General features: G+C 45.3%; 2 protein-coding genes across 7 annotated transcripts in view; one reads left to right on the top strand and one right to left on the bottom strand.

The window, feature by feature from the left end:
• The window catches only part of ITGB5 (integrin subunit beta 5), a 120,555-nt gene extending 117,356 nt beyond the window's left edge, over nucleotides 1–3,199 (top strand). The window contains exons 14-15 of the mRNA XM_048869066.2: nucleotides 1,531–1,697; nucleotides 2,585–3,199. Coding sequence (XP_048725023.1) covers nucleotides 1,531–1,697; nucleotides 2,585–2,680 — 263 coding nt within the window. The 3' untranslated portion in view covers nucleotides 2,681–3,199. The remainder of the gene's footprint in view (nucleotides 1–1,530; nucleotides 1,698–2,584) is intronic.
• Nucleotides 3,200–10,722: 7,523 nt separating this feature from the next.
• On the bottom strand, nucleotides 10,723–18,987 carry UMPS (uridine monophosphate synthetase). 6 transcript variants are annotated; one of them, XR_007359101.2, is made up of 9 exons: nucleotides 18,738–18,987; nucleotides 16,358–16,511; nucleotides 14,969–15,637; nucleotides 14,224–14,399; nucleotides 13,514–13,628; nucleotides 13,081–13,233; nucleotides 12,836–12,996; nucleotides 11,888–12,125; nucleotides 11,356–11,406 (listed from the first exon to the last, which is right to left on the bottom strand). XR_007359101.2 is itself a non-coding variant. In XM_048869067.2 (6 exons), the coding sequence occupies exons 1-6, from the start codon at nucleotides 18,888–18,890 to the stop codon at nucleotides 11,225–11,227; spliced, it is 1,449 nt and encodes a 482-aa protein (XP_048725024.1). In that variant the 5' UTR covers nucleotides 18,891–18,970; the 3' UTR covers nucleotides 10,723–11,224. The 6 variants fall into 6 exon arrangements, 3 of the variants coding, with proteins under 3 accessions (XP_048725024.1, XP_048725027.1, XP_048725026.1); XR_007359102.2 differs by lacking the exon at nucleotides 12,836–12,996; XR_007359100.2 differs by lacking the exons at nucleotides 11,888–12,125; nucleotides 12,836–12,996 and having other exon boundaries at nucleotides 18,738–18,985.
• Nucleotides 18,988–19,253: the final 266 nt, after the last annotated feature.

Genomic DNA, 19,253 nt, shown 5'->3' with positions numbered 1-19,253 from the left:
GCTGCCTTGTTTCTTCCTGTCCCTAGACATAGTGTCAGCCTCCATGTGAAATGATGGGGTGTGTTTTTGAACTGGGGTAGCAGGGGTACTCTGAAGATATGGCACCAAAAGGAGGAGTGTGGTGGGTTCTGGGAGAGACACCACTGAGGAGAGGGAGGAGTCTGAGAGAGCACAGGTGACAGAGATTTCCCTCCCAAATGTGCAACAGAGCACGAGACAGTGGAGGGAAAGGGGAGACATAGCAGTGGGGGACAGTTGGGGAGCAGTGAAGGGTCACAATCATTTTGGGATTGGTGCAACCTGTCAGCTGAGCTGCCACAAAGCCCCTAACTGTGTGGGTCCCCAAACAGCTGCTTGAACTGATAGGGCTGAAAGCCAGTCCCGAAGAGAGCAAAAGAATCTGGATGACTTAAAATGCGTTGGCTAGAGAACCAACACCCCTGATCTAAATGCTGAATTTCATGGCCCGTGCTCCTCTCTAATATTGGCATTAGATGACTGCAAAACTCTTATCACAAACCTGGCTGAAGAAATCAGAAACATCTACTGTCATACCTAAAAGCATCCAGTGGGTTAAGTTTCCAAATATAGCCCCCATGCAGTCACTTGTCCGCTGAATTAATTGTGGGATTCTCAGCACGCCTGTTTATAAACCATAGCAACTACAGATATTTTCTCTATTTCCAAACACTGCTCCTGGCCCAAGCAGCACATAATGTATGTGTGTCCCCTAGCATGTGATCCTGCTGATCTCCCGAGACCATGGCTGAAGACATCTGTGTTTCTGGCACGTGAAGCAAGTGGTACTTTAATAAGCTGCAAGCCATTTTCCCAAACAAGCACCCTTGTGGTGGTGTGAAATGGTGTGAGCATGGCACAGGAGCTGCTAGCAAGTCCGCACATGTCTCTGGAGGCATAAGCCATTATGGACCTGGCCTCAAGAGACTTCACATTTTGCATTTGCAGCATCTTATGCCTGATTGAAATAGCAGAGCCATTAGTTAATAGACTCGCTTAATGATTCTAATGATCTCCTATTTTCATGCTCAGGGATGACCAGGAGCTGAAATAGCCACTTGCTCCAGGCACTTTGTCAGTTGCCCTAAGCCCTTAACCCTCTGTGCTTGCACTGGTCCTCCTGCATTACAGACACACGGCTGGTGTTGCTGGCCGCATTGTCGTAGATGAAACGTCCATTGTAAACAAATGTTGGGTGAAACTCTCACTCCATTGAAGTCAATGGGAATTTTTGTGGCACCTTAGAGACTAACCAATTTATTTGAGCATGAGCTTTCGTGAGCTACAGCTCACTTCATCAGATGCATACCGTGGAAACTGCAGCAGACTTTATATACACACAGAGATCATGAAACAATACCTCCTCCCACCCCACTGTCCTGCTGGTAATAGCTTATCTAAAGTGATCATCAGGTGGGCCATTTCCAGCACAAATCCAGGTTTTCTCACCCTCCACCCCCCCACACAAATTCACTCTCCTGCTGGTGCTAATTTTCTTTTTTTCCTCTCTAGAGTGTGGCTCTGCACCCAATGCCCTGACCATCTTGCTGGCCGTGGTGGGCAGCATTTTACTGATAGGAATTGTACTTCTGGTTGTCTGGAAGCTGCTTGTCACCATTCACGACAGACGGGAGTTTGCCAGATTCCAAAGCGAACGCTCCCGGGCGAGATATGAAATGGTGAGGGGCACTTCATGGGGAAGGGATAGGGGTAGGGTTGGAGAAGGTTCATGGATTGGGGATGGGAGGGGGGCATAAGGCACATGGAGACTCATGATGAGGGTGTCAGACTTAAAGGAAGACTTGTCTGACTTGATATGAAGATGCTATTGGCAAAATTGTGCCCTGCTTCATGCAGGTGTGCTTCAGGGTGGGGCTGGGGCAGTCTGGCCCCATTGAGCTGTGTGTGCTTTTACTCTGGCTAATTGCAGCTCCTTATAAGGGTATAATGCTGCACCCTGCATCAGGGAATAATCCAAATACTCAGCAATATTTTGTTCAGTCTTCAATTTTAATATTGATAACTGAGATCAGGGCTCTATTGTGCTAGATTTTGTACACTCACCCATTAGGAGACAGAATTTACAGTCTAGATTGTAACTACCCGTTGCAAACTAGAAGTACTAACTTTGAGCAAGCCCATTATAATTGCATTGAAGATTATCCTGTTACTTAAAATTTACATTGTCTTTTGATAAACCTATAAGATGGTTTTTATGGTGATTCTGCCCCCATCCTGGTTAGCTTTGCCCATTGGAGATGTCCATAAGGAAACAGCTTCTGCAGGGTTTCCTGTGTAGGCTGCTTTGCCTTACCTTTGAATCTTCTCTGCTCTAGGTACCAGGAAATTCTCCTGGAATAAGGAGACAGGGTACTGAATTAGATGGAACACAGGTGCAGTTTACTTACCAGGTTTCCTGTGAAGACAGCACAGCAACCCAGTTTCTGTTTGTGTTTGAATAACACATTCCCGAGGAAGCCAAATGGAGCTAGATCTCTGAGCAAATGTGGTTACATAGCAGTGTTATTGTCACTCATATGCTTTTCTGTTTGACTTTTTTTTTTAGGCATCCAATCCTCTTTACCGAAAGCCTATCTCTACACATAGCTTAGATTTCACATTCAACAAGCTAAGCAAGTCCTATAATGGCACAATTGATTGACTGCATAGTGGAAATCTGACGCAGCCAGAACTGGAGTGCTGTGGACAATTGCTTGACTTTGCTGCTGCTTCCTGAACTGAAGCTGGAATCCTTTTCAGTGGAGAATACCTTTAAAGCAAGACTGATCGTGGACAGAAGGCTGTTATTTGCACAGTAAAGACAAGTGGCTCAGCAGGGCATGTGCCGTATGATTCCTGGACCCAAAGACATGCTCCTGGGCTCATTGCTGGTGCTCATTGACTCTGAGAGGTGCGGAACTCTTCATACCCCAGCTTTCTGGATACCTTAAACCCTCCAGCTCAGAGAAAGAAGTGCCATATTGCCGCTTCAGACATATACACCTGGTAGAAGAGGTGACTAGGCCAAATTCAGGGGAGACCGTGCCATTGCAAGTCTTTAGGGGGCAATTAGCTTGAAGCGGGGGGTGCTGGAAGCAGTTGTGTAAAAAAATCTAGGGTCCGGGTGTTCTGCAGTCTTGAAAATCTTTTTTTTATATTAAAAAAATAACCCTGTTGTGCACCTGTGATGTTATCAGTGCTGTCCAGTGGTTCCCTGGCATGCCCTACGGCAAATGCATTTTTGGGAGGCTACTGCTTTTAACTCTTGTACGCACAATGGATCTGGTTTCCACCCTTATCAGCAGAGCTATACATCTAAAAAAGTGAAAGCGAAAAAGCAATTGCAGCCATGGCGATTGCTGACGATGTCCTGCATCGGCTTAGTGCAGGGGTTCTCAGCTGGGTGTGTGGGACACAAAGAGTTGTCAGTTGTTGCAACCAGCCGAGCCTTCCCGTATTGCTAAATGGAAGGGGCATCCTGGGGGAATCCTATGGCAAAGGTGGCCTGAGTATGGAAAGGTTCTTTGTCCTGTGTTATGCAAAAGGTCAGACTCGGTGATCGTAATGGTCCCTTCTGGCCTTAAAACTTACGACTAAAGCAGCCGGGCCCTGGGGCTAGAACAGCCTGGTACTTACAAGCCGTCTTCTTTCACGAGCACTGGGGTAATGGCCTGTGCTTTTGGTACCAAATAGCTGATGTTTTTAAGAGACTGAAGCTTCCTGTCCATGTCCATACCACAGGGGTTAAGCTATTCTACATGGCTGCTGTAACGCTGGCCCAATGTGAATGTTGCGGCAGGCCTTTGGCGGAGGAAAATACATACAAGACAGTCCAGCTGCCACTGTTCCGGTCTGTGTTGCTGACTTTGTCACTTTGCCCTGAGCAGCTCATGCGAGCTAGTCAATTGCAGGAAATGTGCCAGGAAAGAGCACAAACAAATGATTTTCACTGCTTTTCCCTCTGGAAATGGGTCATGGTCCCAGCCATCCCATTTTGATTTTTTTCCCCCTGCCTATGTAAACAGCAACACTTATTTTCTCATCATACACAACGTGCCTTCAGGATGTTTTCAGCCCCCCCATGCTTGAATGGAAATGCTGAAGGACCTGGTGAGACACTACTAAAAATAGCTGAACGGCGATTGCTGCAGCTCTGCAAATTGCAGCCTGTCAGCATCAGTGGAAGCTGTGGTTGCAGAGATTTTCCTGAATGAATCATTTCTGAGAACCAAGCAACAGGGAGGCAGGAGAGGAGGTGGGTCCATGCCTGTGGCCGGGAGGGCAAAGAAGGGGAACAGTTCTCTGTGGTAATTTAGGGGGAGATGGCTGTACGCATTGTGGTAATTTTACAGAGTGGCTCATATGAATCACAAACATATGGGTATCACATCACGCCAGTATGTACCTGGGCAGCTAGCCCAAGCTGCCACTCATGCCACCATGGGCAGAGTGCTGTGTTTAGGCACTAGCTCAAGGGCCACAATCATGTGTATGTTGGTCCATGCTGGGAATTCCACCTGCCAGCAGCTGTGTAGCCATACCCTAAGTGCCAGGGGAAGTCTGAAAGGTCAACACTGCACCCAGGGGCTAGGCAGCCAGAAAGCCACAGATGACAGCTCTCAGGCAGGAGACAGCAGGTGCTATATAGGAACCCCAAGCCTGGTGCAGTGACTAGCCTCTCTTCAAGCTCCGGGAGGCTTAAAACACCCAGGGATGCAGAGGCTCGGCTTCCTCTCATCGCAGTCACGGCAGGTCTAGCAGCAACAGAAATGATGCCATTTTTCTGCATAGGAGGGGGCAGGGTTTGGCACGACTCCTTGTGCAGCAGTTCAGAGGGGACTGGTGGCTGTGTGGCGCCTACAGGCCAGTGACTTTGGGTCAATGGCACACGAGGGCAGCCATCCTGTAAAGCTCAGCTGACATTCCAGAGGGCAACTCTGCCCTGATGTGCTGCTCTTCAGAGACTTCCCCGGGACCCCCACCCCCCCCCTATCCAACTCCCCTCTGCTCCCTGGCCCCTGACAGCCTCGACCCCTATCCACACACCCCTCCTGGCTCCCGGGAACTCATGGGCTGGGCAGGAAGGGCCTGCGGGCCGTAATTTGCCCACCTCTGGTTTAGAAGCTGGATCGGTCACTGCTGGAAGGTGCCTGCCAAATGACTGCTAAGGGCTCTGCTCCAGCCCTTTCCGCTACCTGAGGCGTTCAGTAGTACAGTGCCCTCTGCCAGGGTCTCCTAACACGGCTGTGTGCGATCATAGAGTCATAGAATATCAGGGTTGGAAGGGACCTCAGGAGGTCATCTAGTCCAACCCCCTGCTCAAAGCAGGACCAATCCCCAATTTTTGCCCCAGATCCCTAAATGGCCCCCTCAAGGATTGAACTCACAACCCTGGGTTTAGCAGGCCAATGCTCAAACCGCTGAGCTATCCCTCCCCCCAACAAGATATTACCCCAGGAGCTTCCTGCAAGCTACACTCCCTTTGATCAGAAACCTCTCAGTCAAGGCAACAGGACAAGTGCATTACTGCCTGTGCCTGCCTGCTGACTTGATGAACTGTAATGGTCAGAAATCACACCAGCACAGAAGTATACTAAATCATAGAAGGTTAGGGTTGGACGGGACCTCAGGAGGTCATCTAGTCCAACCCCCTGCTCAAAGCAGGACCAATCCCCAATTTTTGCCCCAGATCCCTAAATGGCCCCCTCAAGGATTGAACTCACAACCCTGGGTTTAGCAGGCCAATGCTCAAACCACTGAGCAGTCCGTGGTGCTTTTTGGATATTCGTGAGAGTATAAACCTCTGGGGTTAGGATAGACCATGTGGCTCGCGGGGTTATTTTCTGCAGCCCGCCAGCTCCCCACAGCAGCTTTGATTAATGTTCGCTATAGCAAGCACAAAACCTCTTACACCCGACCGCTGCTCCATTTAGTTCAGGGTGGCAGAAGTGACACTTCGGTTGCTTCAGTGAACGGTATGAAAGTTCTATTAACATATGAGGAAAATAATCTGATCTTGTGGTTGACCCATCCAGCTTGCACCAAGGAGACCAGGGCTCTGCTTTCGGTTCTGCCACAGCCTTCCTCTTGGCCTGAACCCATTAATTTAATCGCTCTGGCCCAGTTCCTCAAAGCATGCATGCTTAGGCATTTCTTCACTCAACACTGGACCACTTAACCTCCTGTGTGGTCTGCTGGGTAAAATCGCCAGCTCAGCTCGGCTCTCCGTACAATGCATGAGGGAGTCAGAACGAGATCCTCAGAAGCCAGCACATTTAGAGGCAGCTCCCTGGTCAGCTACTGAGGAGTGATATGCTGAAGAGGGGCTTCGGCAACTAAGCAGCTGACCTGGTGCACCTACCAGCTCAGCTGGCGAGAGCAAGATCTCCTGCTACTGGGCCTACTCAGCCCCGCACCCTCTCACTGTTAGTCATCTTTTGCTTAGATCATTTTACAGAACTAGCATGTACATACCATGGGAGTCAACAGCTGAGCCCAGTACAGTATTTCCAAGTTAAAAGAAAGGGGAATAAAAGTAAACAGTTAACTAGTGATTAAAACCATCCCTTTGATATGCGAGTGCAGGGTCACGCCATGGGAATGATATATAATGCCTGTTTGTGGTTACGCAGCCTGACCACAACTCGCATTCCTGCATGAAAACTAAGGAGGAAAATAACTTAGGGTCTCATGTGATGGAAAAATGTCAGTACAGGTCTGGCCAAATTGGAGCCACCATGACATTACAACAGCCATCTTCTGTTTGTGGAGCTCATAGCATAGCCAGGGGATGCTTTTGGGGGGGAAGGTGAGGGAGGGGAGGGAGCGGTGGGTGGGAAGGGAGAGGGGTTTGGGTGTTCATGTTCTGAAGTGGATTCTGGTCTACATCATTATGGGCAATCAGAAAACCCATCACCTTGCATTTCATTCATTCATTTTCATGTTCCTAACAATGGCACGCTTTGGATAAGGCTGTGAAACCTCCCCGTGTGTATATTCAGTCGATGCTAATCACAGCAGTAGAGTGCAAAAAATCTAAATACATAACAGCTTCAACAATATTGTAATAGCCACCCTCACGCAGGGACGAGAGACACCCCCTCCACCCCAAAGGCTGTGGGACTGAGGAAGAAGGCACATCTTTCGAATAAATAGCTTTTCTGTGGGGGTTCCACCCCCTCCACACACATAATTACTGTCGTAGCTGAGCACCTCCCCTTCTTTATCACTTTTCTTTGAGCTAGGGCAGAGCTATTTGCCCAATTTTACACATGAGAAACTGAGACTCAAAGTGAGAAGGAGCCTAAAGATTCACTCAGCTGCCTATTGGGCTTTTCAAGGAAAGGGGAGTTAGGTGCCTGAGGATTAGGGCCGAGGCACTAGATGTATATTAAATCCCACTGATATTTACAAAACCACTTAGCTGCCTCATCCTGTACCCGCCTACAGTTGCCCTAGTGAGCCTGCACAAAGCCACCTAAGTCCTGCCACCACCCCCACCACTACTGAGCTGTCAGAAGTCTAGCTCCTACCTGGTTGGAACATTCTACTGCGTGACGCCCAACTCTCCTGCGGAGCCTGATCCAGGAGGCATGTGCTACCTGTACAAAAGATGGGCCACAAAGAGCTAGCCCACTGACCTGAGCAGTGAGAAACCCAGATTTGATTGACTCCCCAAGCTCCTTGATCTGATCCCCAACCTGTCACCTTCTTTGTAACTGTGAGTCACCATTAACTTTTAAACTTTGGTTTGTTGTGTTCTGGTAACTAGGCTGTGACACTTGCCTCTGTTGCAATGGCTGTAAACAGTTGTACTCACACAGCAGTTTTTTTCCGTACACTGAACCGTAGGTTAAGCATGTGTATGCATTCCCATCCTCCACACCGCCAGCGTGGGTTGGTAGCATTTCCTTCTGGGACAAGTTGGCTCTGTTGCCCCAGATGGGTCTAGCACAGCTGGAGGGATGGGCGTTGAACATAAGGTAATGCACAATCAGGTGGCAAACCAATAAGACAATTGGGGTTCTGCCACAACTCCAGTAATGTGTATGAAAACCATTAGAAGAAGAAAACCCAGGGCTAGTGCAGGCTGCTTTCAAGGATAGCTGTTTTACCACTGGTCCTGAGAAAGCTTAACCACAGTGGGTGCGGCTCAAGCCATGTCAAGAGTCAACTGTGTCTCTGAAACTGATTAAACAGTCTAGACAGTTTCAGGTCAAGTCCTTCCAAAATGGAATCCACATCCCCAGAGTCAGTGGCCTCCCAAAACAAGATTCCAGACAACCCTCCTGAGGGTATTTCACATTCCTTTGGTGCAAACTCTTCCCTAACCTCAAACAATGTTTGTGTTGCTTCCTGTAAGACTCATGCCAATGAACATGGTCATTGGGGATCAGTGAATATAATCACATTTGAAATGCTACTTGGCTCATTTCCTAGGACATTGAATATAGAACTAGGAGTAAATTTCATCTTGCCTAAACCCACTCAGTGTCTGTATCAGAAGCATAACACTTAATGCATGTCATGTTATACAGGGAAAGTACCATTGCTGAACAATGTGCAGCTAACCAAGTATTAGTTGCCATCATTAGTGCTGGTGTAGCAATGTACAATGATGAAGGGCTAAGAACAATTATTCATTATTATAATTCACAATGAAAAATATGGAACTTCCCTTCTATTTCACTATAAATGGAGTTTCACTATAGATATGGATTTCATAAACTATAAAGAGATTAAGATTACGGTAGTCATTTGCCTCCATCTCTGACTGACAAAGTCTTTGTAATTCATTCTCTGGCCTGATCAGCTTCATATATTATGATGCAAATGAGTTTTTTAAATTGTGACCTAGTTCCCATGTTACAAATGCAGTTTTGACCAACCATGGGAACTACACTTTGTGGAATGTAAACAGCAGGGACATGCAAAAGAAATTAACATTATGCCTAATTTGAAGTGGATTTCATCCATTTCAGGTGCCTGAAAGAAAACAATTGTTCTCTCAGATTAGAGGCACACATGCTTGTTTGCTGGAACAGTCCTGATTATAAAAGACCATGTGGGGCAGTGCAGGCAGGAGCGATAATTTGGTCTTGTTTACTAAGTGAAATGTTTTGGACGTCATCAGGGTGAACTGAAGCACTGAAGTATAAATTGTACAATAGAATGAATGCCGCTCATTAATGAAGGGCTGTGAACAATTCTGAGCAAATAAAAAAAAAATCAATACCCTCACTTGTTTCAACGAAAAAGAAATAGTGCCATGCTCTGGGACACAGGGACTTGCTAAAAAAATTGGACACTAGGATCACTCTCTCCAACAGTCACCACTGTTTGATTCCAGAGATATGTCACCTTTTGATAAAGCTAATTAACTGGTTGTAAACAGAGGGCTTAAGCCAGAGATTTAGCTGCTGGTTCAAGGTCTTTATGACCCATCCAGTAAATAATAGGCTGGCTTAGGTAACAATGGAGGTCACAAAATTCATTAATTGCCCTGCACTGCAATAGCAGAGACTGAGACTGTTCTATCAGGCAGGACTGAATCACCACGTAAGACAAATATTGTGCTCAAGATAATTCACATAAATCCCTGCAACTCTCAATCATGGGATCAGCTTCAGTGCAGTGAGAGTATTACACTTTTGTTGAAAAACAGACCGCTTCTGATGAGAAACAGCAACAATACATGCTTATGATGAAATCTATTAGCTAAAATGGTACTGTGGCTTCTAAAAGCGCCCAAGGGAGTCACAGCTCCCTCTGGTGGAAGAAAGGGGAAACGGTAATAGTTTTAGCAGAGAAGGGTAAAGTATAAGAGACCATGCCTCAGGCAAGTTTCTTTCAGCTTAGCTACCACTTACAACAGGAGGACAGGCAGCAGAGATTTAAGAATGTCCTATGACCTTCTTAAAAAACAAAACAAAGAAAGAAAGCCTTAGTATTACTATCTTTAGCAATAAACTGGAGATCAAGAACTCATTGTGAAAGCCATGCAGCTAATACTTCGCACAAGAGATGATGGATTGATCAAGTTTCACTGGTGAGACAGGCCATAGAAGCTCTTCAGCTTTGCTAAGAAAAGTCCAGCTCAATGAGAAAGGGGGACTCTCAGCTTAAGGTATTTATGTTATATACATACTTTAATTCTTATGATGTAGCTTATTAAAAGTAGTAACTCAGAATTCCAGTTATTTATACTCTTGCTTTCCTTGATCTGAACAATGAAAATCCAATTTAGTTTCACTCTGAAGTGCATTTTGGTGCAAATTTAAGGTGACTCCATCTCTTTAATCAACATCCATCAGACATATTTTTACATCCTTTAATTAAAAATCTCAAACGGTGAAAAAATATGGAAAAGTACTAAAGATTTTTCATAAAAATAACCAGCCTACTAGAAATTCAACAGTTGTATAACCTCAGGACTTTGTCCTTTTGCCTCTCATTAATAGACCCACCAAGCCTCACTGCAAATCAGTTTCACCCTGGGTTAACTAATAGCTGCAGCTGTAATTTTGTCATAGCAAATTTGGAGAGGAACCATGGTACCAATAATTCATACCAGTCACAACAGCAGTTACAAATACCAGGAAGGGGCAGTAATTGAAAGTTAGAGGCTTAAGTTTATCGTACCCTGAGTTTTTAATCCAAGATATTTACGAAAGAGGGAAAATACTATGAATATAAAAACTCACATTTGAAGGAGAGTCAATTCAAATGTTTATTAAGTAACAGATTCAGACTGGTTTGTGCTCCCTACAAGTTGTGTTGTCCCATTCAATGTAGTGAATGGTCAGCTTTGTTGTACAGTATTGAAAAAACTCCACCTGCACTGTTTCCATACCTAAAGGAAATGCCAGAGGGCAGTAATAACCCGCAAGTACCACCTGGAGTGTTTTCATTTATTTTTTTCCAAAGTAACAGACTGGAGGACCAGTTAGAAGTAAGACTAAAGTTGGGCGGTGATTTTTGGTTTCACAGTCTCACATGCAAAGAAACAATGGTCACAATTAATGTGATTTAGCCTTTACACATTACTAAAAAACTTAGTCACTGGCAGATTTTATGTAAAGCAAAATATTCAATTGAGTTCAGAGTAGATGACAACCTAACCAATGGGGAGAAACATCCTCCTAATTACTCCAGCTTCTTTTAGAATGCATTGGGTTAGGTTGTTCACTGGAATCCTAGGCTCGAATTAGTCTTGTGTATGAACAGCAAGTTTGCTTAAATAGCTCTCCCATGCTGCCTTCCTGTACATCTCTGCTTCCTCTGGACGATTTGATGCAGACAAGATGCCACGTCCCACAATAATGACATCTGAGCCTCTTTTGCTAATAACTTCCTGGGGACTTAAGTACTTCTGTCCAAAGTTATCACCTGAAACACATAACATATATGCTACATCAGTTTTCTGATTTGTAATAAGTAATGCCATCTCCTAGAAGTTCTAAAACAGACATTAGGACTCAAGAGGAGTGACAAGCTTGAGTTCTTAACACCTCAGACTTGACGCATTTTATATGAGACTGCTTTGAATGCTCAGTTAAATATCATTCACACAGAATTCAATATCCAGGGTCTCATTTTTCATTCTCTACCATATGGAGTAGTTAGCCAAAAAGTCCCTGGCAGGATTATTGATTATTTGTGTTGCATATGATTGGATTGCTGCTTACATACATATCTTACACAGCGTGTCTGATTTATAGAACTTGACTGCTAACAAAATAGTCTCATAACTAAACAGAATTTTCTGCATTCAAATGAAGATACGTGATTTTGCTTTTGATTACATGAAGCAGCTACTGATAAAAGGAAAACATCTCACTGAAACAGTTTTGGGAAATGCATAACTTACTCAACAGAAGACTTCTGATTCTTTTGTATTCAATTCTATTAAATAAAGGTGGATAGAAAGCTGGCTAGATCATCGGGCTCAAGGGGTAGTGATCAATGTCTCCATGTCTACTTGGCAGCTGGTATCAAGTGGAGTGCCCCAAGGGTCGGTCCTGGGGCTGGTTTTGTTCAATATCTTCATTAACGATCTGGAGGATGATGTGGATTGCACCCTCAGCAAGTTTGCAGTTGACACTAAACTGGGAGGAGAGGTAGATATGCTGGAGGGTAGGGATAGGATACAGAGGGACCTAGACAAATTAGAGGATTGGGCCAAAAGAAATCTGATGAGGTTCAACAAGGACAAGTGCAGACTCCTGCACTTAGGATGGAAGAATCCCATGCACCGCTACAGACTAGGAACCGAATGGCTAGGCAGCAGTTCTGCAGAAAAGGACTTAGGGGTTACAGTGGACAAGAAGCTGGATATGAGTCAACAGTGTGCCCTTGTTGCCAAGAAGGCCAATGGCATTTTGGGCTGTATAAGTAGGGGTATTGCCAGCAGATCGAGAGACGTGATCGTTCCCCTCTATTCGACACTGGTGAGGCCTCATCTAGAGTACTGTGTCCAGTTTTGGGCCCCACACTACAAGAAGGATGTGGAAAAATTGGAAAACGTCCAGTGGAGGGCAACAAAAATGATTAGGGGTATTGGGGCACATGACTTATGAGGAGAGGCTGAGGGAACTGGGATTGTTTAGTCTGCAGGAGAGAAGAACGAGAGGGGATTTGATAGCTGCTTTCAACTACCTGAAGGGGGGTTCCAAAGAGGATGGCTCTAGACTGTTCTCAGTGGTAGTAGATGACAGAACAAGGAGTAATGGTCTCAAGTTGCAGTGGGGAACGTTTAGGTTGGATATTAGGAAAAACTTTTTCACTAGGAGGGTGGTGAAGCACTGGAAAATGTTACCTAGGGAGGTGGTGGAATCTCCTTCCTTAGAAGTTTTTAAAGTCAGGCTTGACAAAGCACTGGCTGGGATGATTCAGTTGGGAATTGGTCCTGCTTTGAGCAGGGGGTTGGACTAGATGACCTCCTGAGGTCCCTTCCAACCCTGATATTCTATGATGATTCTATGAAATAAAAATGTTAATATGTTATGGTTAGGATTTTACATTGTTTGCATTTAGTTATGCTTTTTGACTGTGTTCACTTACACATTTGAATTTGCAGTCTAATGATAGCACATTTAACACGTCTGTCATGTACTCAGGAGCCGCGCACTCCATTGCACGCAAAACTTGAGGTAGCAAGAAGCCTAGCAAAAAGGCTGCCTAGCCTACTTTTCTCCTTCCGAAAGTTCCAGAGATCTGCAGGAGAAAGTATTGAGGATTGAGGGCTGTTGTTTCTAGGCACATACGCTCTCATACTTGTATCCAAGTATCCACACCTATTAAATAAGATGCACTGCATATGCACAATACTATTTTCATGGGATAACAACCAGTTTTTCCCCCTTCAAAATAGACAGTTACATTAGAGACAGCTGCAAAAAAGTTACACTATAAACATTCTATAATTTAAAAGTCACTTCTGAAATGACCGTGAGAAATTTAATTGCAAATTCTACCTCCCCAGAGGTGTTTTTACCTCCAGCTTGCATCTGGACCCCCGGAGTCAAGTGAAGAAATTCTGGTTTGTTACTAACTCTGGAACCAGAAATGAATCCAAAAACAAAATCTGAGTTTTCTTCAGCCATTTGTACCTAAATATAACAAAAACCAAAGAACAAAGTTTACAAATTCCCATGCTTAAAACTAAACCTGACCAATCGTCTCATGCTCTGCCACCTGCATGCTTCATGTTTTTGTCTGACAGTGCAAGATGCCAGAGAGAAATCAGCTTTTTGCAGTGTTTCAATCCATGTCAAAACCTCACTACTTAAGAAATAAACACAGCATGCAGAATTGACAGCTCCTTATTAGAACCTAGATGTAACTAGAAGATGTATAACAGAAGACTGGACATTAAACAGGGAATGTAAAACAAAAGCTAACAGGATGTGATTGCTAAGGAAAGTAGTAAAGAGCAAACACACTTTTGCAGTGGTCACCATGATAGTTCAAAACAAGTCAGTAACAGACTGGTGATACCACATGGAAGCTGTGGGCAACCTCTTAAGATTTGAAAGTCTACAAGTTTATTGTCTTTAAAGCACTGCAGAGAAGTCTGGTAACTTGTAGCTGTACTTGAAAAGCTGTTTGTAAATGCAGGCTATAATGTTATGAAGTGCACGCAACCAATCTCCATTGCCAAAGCAATCTGGAAGTCTTCCAAGCAAAACAGAAATTCCAACTTACTGCAGATTTTGTGTAGTCACCAGTGGCAAGTGACCCTTGAGAACTCATCTCAGCAATCAAAAGACAGCCTCGCTGTGAAGGAAGCCCTACTTCTTTCAGCCCTTTCACAACTCCAGAGCCTGGAACCACATGGGCATTAACTATATCTGCCCAGGAAGCTATTTTGAATACACCACCTGAGAAGAAAGGAACAGAGAAGCACATATTTTCAGTTAAGTACCACTCTGAGTTTATCCTCAAGCAGGAAATGTGTTTTAACGAAGACAGAGCACACTAAGCAGTGCACATTTTTAAGAGGTTTTAACCACTGCAGTTTCCGGCGGCTGCATGTACAATCTGATTGAACAACCTGTAAACTGGCTAAACACAACCGGCCACTGTCTCTAAATCATATTTTTCACAAAACCGGTAAGGTTTTGTCTTCATTGTTTGGAGAGGTGTTTATCAACACCTAGAGCCTACTATCACTAGTATTACCTTTTAGGGCAACATGCAACAAAATAATGAGAAAGAAAAACAAACAGAACAAAACAGATTCAGGTGATGAAGGCTCTACACAGATACTGTCATAGCTTAAATGAACAGGTTCAGACAAAAAGTCAAGCATGCACAAGTAAATGGTATTTTAAAAATCAATATAGGTGTCATCCTCATCATATCTTTGCACTAAAGGGAATCACATTATATTTAGCAGGCAAAGGTATTGGCAGAAAAGTCACAATAAACTAAGGTTGCAAATAATCACCTTGATACTGATGTTTCACAGTGTTTCCAATGTCTGCAAACTTGCGGTCTTCGAATATCAGGTACTCATGTTGGTCTGCAAGTGCTCGCAACTCCTTTATTACCTCTTGGGTGAAATCATTCAGGATATCTATGTGAGTCTTTAAGATACAAATGCTGGGGCCTAGAGTGGCAGCCAGCTGTAGAAGTTCTTTGGAGTCCGTGACATCAGCAGAGAGGCATAAGTTAGTTTGTTTCTTCTCCATGAGCTTGAGAAGTCGCGCTGCAACAGGATGGATTCCAGGTAGCTGAGCACGAGTGCTAAAGCTCATTTCTTTGCACATTTGTTTGATGGGAGCAGCATCATTTTGCTCTGCTGGTTTGAAGACATTCTCCAGAATGAATTTCTTCACCTTTTCAACCATCTCAGAGTCAACTTTTTGCTGCTGCTGGAGAATCTCTAGCATCGTGGACAAGGTGCACACAGAATGTAGGCAAATCCCTTGTTCTTCTAACCGTTGCTTTCCTCCCTGCTCTCTATCCAGCAGCACTATGGCATCAGTGATTTTTAATCCTTCTTTCTGAAGAACCTCTACAGTTTCCAAGATACTAGATCCACTTGTGACCACATCCTCAATGATCAAACAGGTTTCTCCTGGATTAATGATGCCTTCCACCAGACGTTTGGTACCTTTAAATCAATAAAGGCACAATCCACTGAATTACCGGTTTAAAAAAATTAACATAAAAGTGACTTGACCTTCCTGAGTAGATAAAATACTCCTTTATACCCCAGGAAGTTGTGAGGTTTATTCGTATTTGCAAAACAACTTGAGATCTTTATGATTTATTTGCTCTTACAGGCACCAGCACACACATTCTACTATTCCTTGGGTGAAAGGCACTATAGAAGAGCAAATTATTGTGAATGAAACCAGTACTAAACCCATAAAATTAATCTCTTCTGTAGCTATTTGCAATGGCATGAAAATTATCTCCACCACTGAGACATGCTGTTTAATATATTTACCAATATCCTAGTTCTACACTCAACAAGAAACAGTTTAACACCCCACTGCAGAGATTATGGAGACTACTGAGTCCCTGGCACCTTTCCTCATAACCAGTAAAAGGGCACAAGCTCATGCAGCACCTGTTAGGGGGATGCAACAAAAGGCACTTGCTCTAGGAGAACCAGGAGCAATGAGTGTACTGATGAGACAGTTTTCAGAGACAGTGTTACACATTTTGGGGGGCAAGAGAGTGGGAATCTTTTTCCTTTCAATTGGAGAGATGGTCTTCCATTGGAACACAAGGAATGCAAGTCATAAAAACTATTTAAAGTACTTTCACAAGCAAATCTTTCAACCAGAAAAGACAATTTAACTTTAATTAACTTGAATCATTTTACCATAGTCTTTTGCTTCCTTCCTCCGTATAAGCATTGGGATCTGGTTGGACGAGCAGATAATTGTAGCCAAAGGCAATGCTGTGTATGGAACACCACACACTGAGTCATACCTGATCCTTGCATTTTTTGCTGTTTGGAACAGGAGATCTGCAATCTAAAAATACATCATATTTTTAAGCAGTACTAAATTAAACTACAAGCATATATCACCCATAGAAGCAATTTCAGATATTCCTGACTGATTGGTGTATGGTCAGAAGCTACTTCCTCAGAAGTTTGTAAGCAATATTCTGCCAGTACTATTTGTACTCTGATAGCTCCTAACACATTTTGGGTGCTATCAAAATAGATTAAGATTAAACTCTTTGGGGGAAGGATTAGATAAGAAAAATGTCTGGTAACTTCATTCATGGAATTAGTGGTCAGCGACCAGTTATTCAAGGAGTCACACAAAACATGAAAAGAGAAAAGGAGTACTTGTGGCACCTTAGAGACTAACCAATGTATTTGAGCATGAGCTTTCGTGAGCTATAGCTCACTTCATCGGATGCATACCGTGGAAACTGCAGCAGACTTTATATATACACAGAGAATATGAAACAATACCTCCTCCCACCCCACTGTCCTGCTGGTAGTAGCTTATCTAAAGTGATCATCAGGTGGGCCATTTCCAGCACAAATCCAGGTTCTCTCACCCTCCACCCCCCCACACACAAATTCACTCTCCTGCTGGTGCTAGCCCATCCAAAGTGACAACTCTTTACATAATCAAGGCGGGCTATTTCCTGCACAAATCCAGGTTTTCTCACATCCCCCCCACCCCCATACAGTTTGTGTGTGTATGGGGGTGGGGGGGATGTGAGAAAACCTGGATTTGTGCAGGAAATAGCCCGACTTGATTATGTAAAGAGTTGTCACTTTGGATGGGCTAGCACCAGCAGGAGAGTGAATTTGTGTGTGGGGGGGTGGAGGGTGAGAAAACCTGGATTTGTGCTGGAAATGGCCCACCTGATGATCACTTTAGATAAGCTACTACCAGCAGGACAGTGGGGTGGGAGGAGGTATTGTTTCATATTCTCTGTGTATATATAAAGTCTGCTGCAGTTTCCACGGTATGCATCCGATGAAGTGAGCTATAGCTCACGAAAGCTCATGCTCAAATACATTGGTTAGTCTCTAAGGTGCCACAAGTACTCCTTTTCTTTTTGCGAATACAGACTAACACGGCTGTTACTCTGAAACCACACAAAACATGCTCTCCACTGGATTTTTTTTTTTTTTGCATTGTCACCATTCCTTTAGCCAACAAGTCATCTCTTCTTTTAAATTTACTCTCACCTTTTTCTCACTGTGAACTACTGACAATCACCATTAAGGATACTACCTAAAAATAAAAAGTGGAATGTGGGGCTGTATTCTGTACGGGCTGGGGGACTGGGTATGTATAATAGACCATTTCAACAGATTACATTAGTTCCAAAATGGTAGTGCTAGCACAGTGGCCAAAAAAAAAAAAAAAAGAAAAAAAATTGAAAGATATTGTTTATTCCATATTACAGATCCATGCTTGCAGTACTGTTTTTATACACACAAAGAGAGAAAGAAAATGTTTTCCAGTCTTGCCACCATGAGTACTACATATTTTTTTTTTAATAAAGGAAAGCCTCAGTTATTCAAAACAGACAACTAACTTAAATTCCTGGTTAGCGAAAGGTCAGATATTCATCAATATTTACCGCACTCCAGCCAGAGGATGAAAGGAGGATTATAAACCAAGCGAGCCACTGGCCTATCCCAAGGTCAGGAGGCCGAAGAGGAGAGCTACAAGCTGCAATAAATACTTATGTACAGAAACCAGCAGGTCTTGTTCCTGCTTCATTTCAGCATAAAGCTCTCTGCCCTCTGCAGCCGTCTGGATAAAAGACGTGAAAGAGAAGCGATTTTTCCATACCCCAACACGAATAAATTTGCTTTGACTTCTGCCTGTAAAGCGCCCCAGCAGCGCATCCTGGTGCGGCGAGCGCCTCCTCGCCAGGGGAACGGCCGCGCTTAAACCGCGCCGCGCCGCGCCGCCACAACCGAGCCTGAGGGCGCGCGCAGAGCCAGGTCACGTGCGGATCGGCGGCGAGCGACCACCGCGCGCTCGCGGACCAGCCGGTCAAGGAACCGGGACGGAAGGGGTCACGGGCGCAGCACTGTCCCAGATATGCCCAGGCTACGGTCTCCAGGCTGCTCTGCTCAAAAGTAGAGCAGGGCCCGCAGACCGGACAGGACCGGACCCCCCCGCCCCCGCCGCAACAGGGGCCACTCCCCGCAGCAGTAGAGCCCGCGGGCCGCCGCCCCCCACCCAGCAGCAGGAGGCCCCCCCCCGGCCATGTACCTGGTTGAGGAGGGGCGGGTGGGAGACGATGACCCGTAGGTCGACGTAGACGGGGGAGGCGAGGCCGCTCTTAAGCACGAAGTCGCCGAAGCGCAGGGCCTGGGCCCGGTGCAGCCCGGACACCAGCCGCTCCAGGGAGCCCGCCTCCACCATGCTCCCTCAGAGGAAAGCCGGCCCGCGCGCCCCGCGCGTCATCCACCTCTCCCGGCCGGCGCCCAATGATGACGTCACAACGAGCGAGCCCCGGGGCTCGCGGCTGGGAAAAGAAGGGGCCCTGTCACCTCCCTTGGCTGGCACCGCCGCTGTGTGCGCATGCGCTGTGTCAGCCGACGGGCTGATTCGGGGCCGGGCAGTCCGGCTTCCCGCCAGGACCTGTCCCGCTTGGCGGGAGTGGGTGGAGCGTGACGAAGATCTTCATCCCGGCCTCCGTCGCCGGCCGCTCGCATGGGCTTAGGGGTATCGGGGGCTCCCCGTTCAGCCCCCCGGAGACGGGGGCCCATGGCGGTGGGTGGGTGG

The sequence above is a fragment of the Caretta caretta genome, chromosome 11 (assembly GCF_965140235.1).
Source record: "Caretta caretta isolate rCarCar2 chromosome 11, rCarCar1.hap1, whole genome shotgun sequence".
Classification (NCBI taxonomy): domain Eukaryota; kingdom Metazoa; phylum Chordata; order Testudines; family Cheloniidae; genus Caretta; species Caretta caretta.
This window is presented reverse-complemented; position numbering and strand designations above follow the sequence as displayed.

What these genes read in the sequence shown, in the direction of transcription:
- UMPS (XM_048869067.2), bottom strand. Translation starts at nt 18,890, where the DNA reads ATGGTGGAGGCGGGCTCCCTGGAGCGGCTGGTGTCCGGGCTGCACCGG. An exon ending in ACCCGCCCCTCCTCAACCAG is followed by an intron (nt 16,512 to 18,737) that starts GTACATGGCCGG and finishes ATGTATTTTTAG; the next exon opens with ATTGCAGATCTCCTGTTCCA. An exon ending in GAAGGAAGCAAAAGACTATG is followed by an intron (nt 15,638 to 16,357) that starts GTAAAATGATTC and finishes ATTGATTTAAAG; the next exon opens with GTACCAAACGTCTGGTGGAA.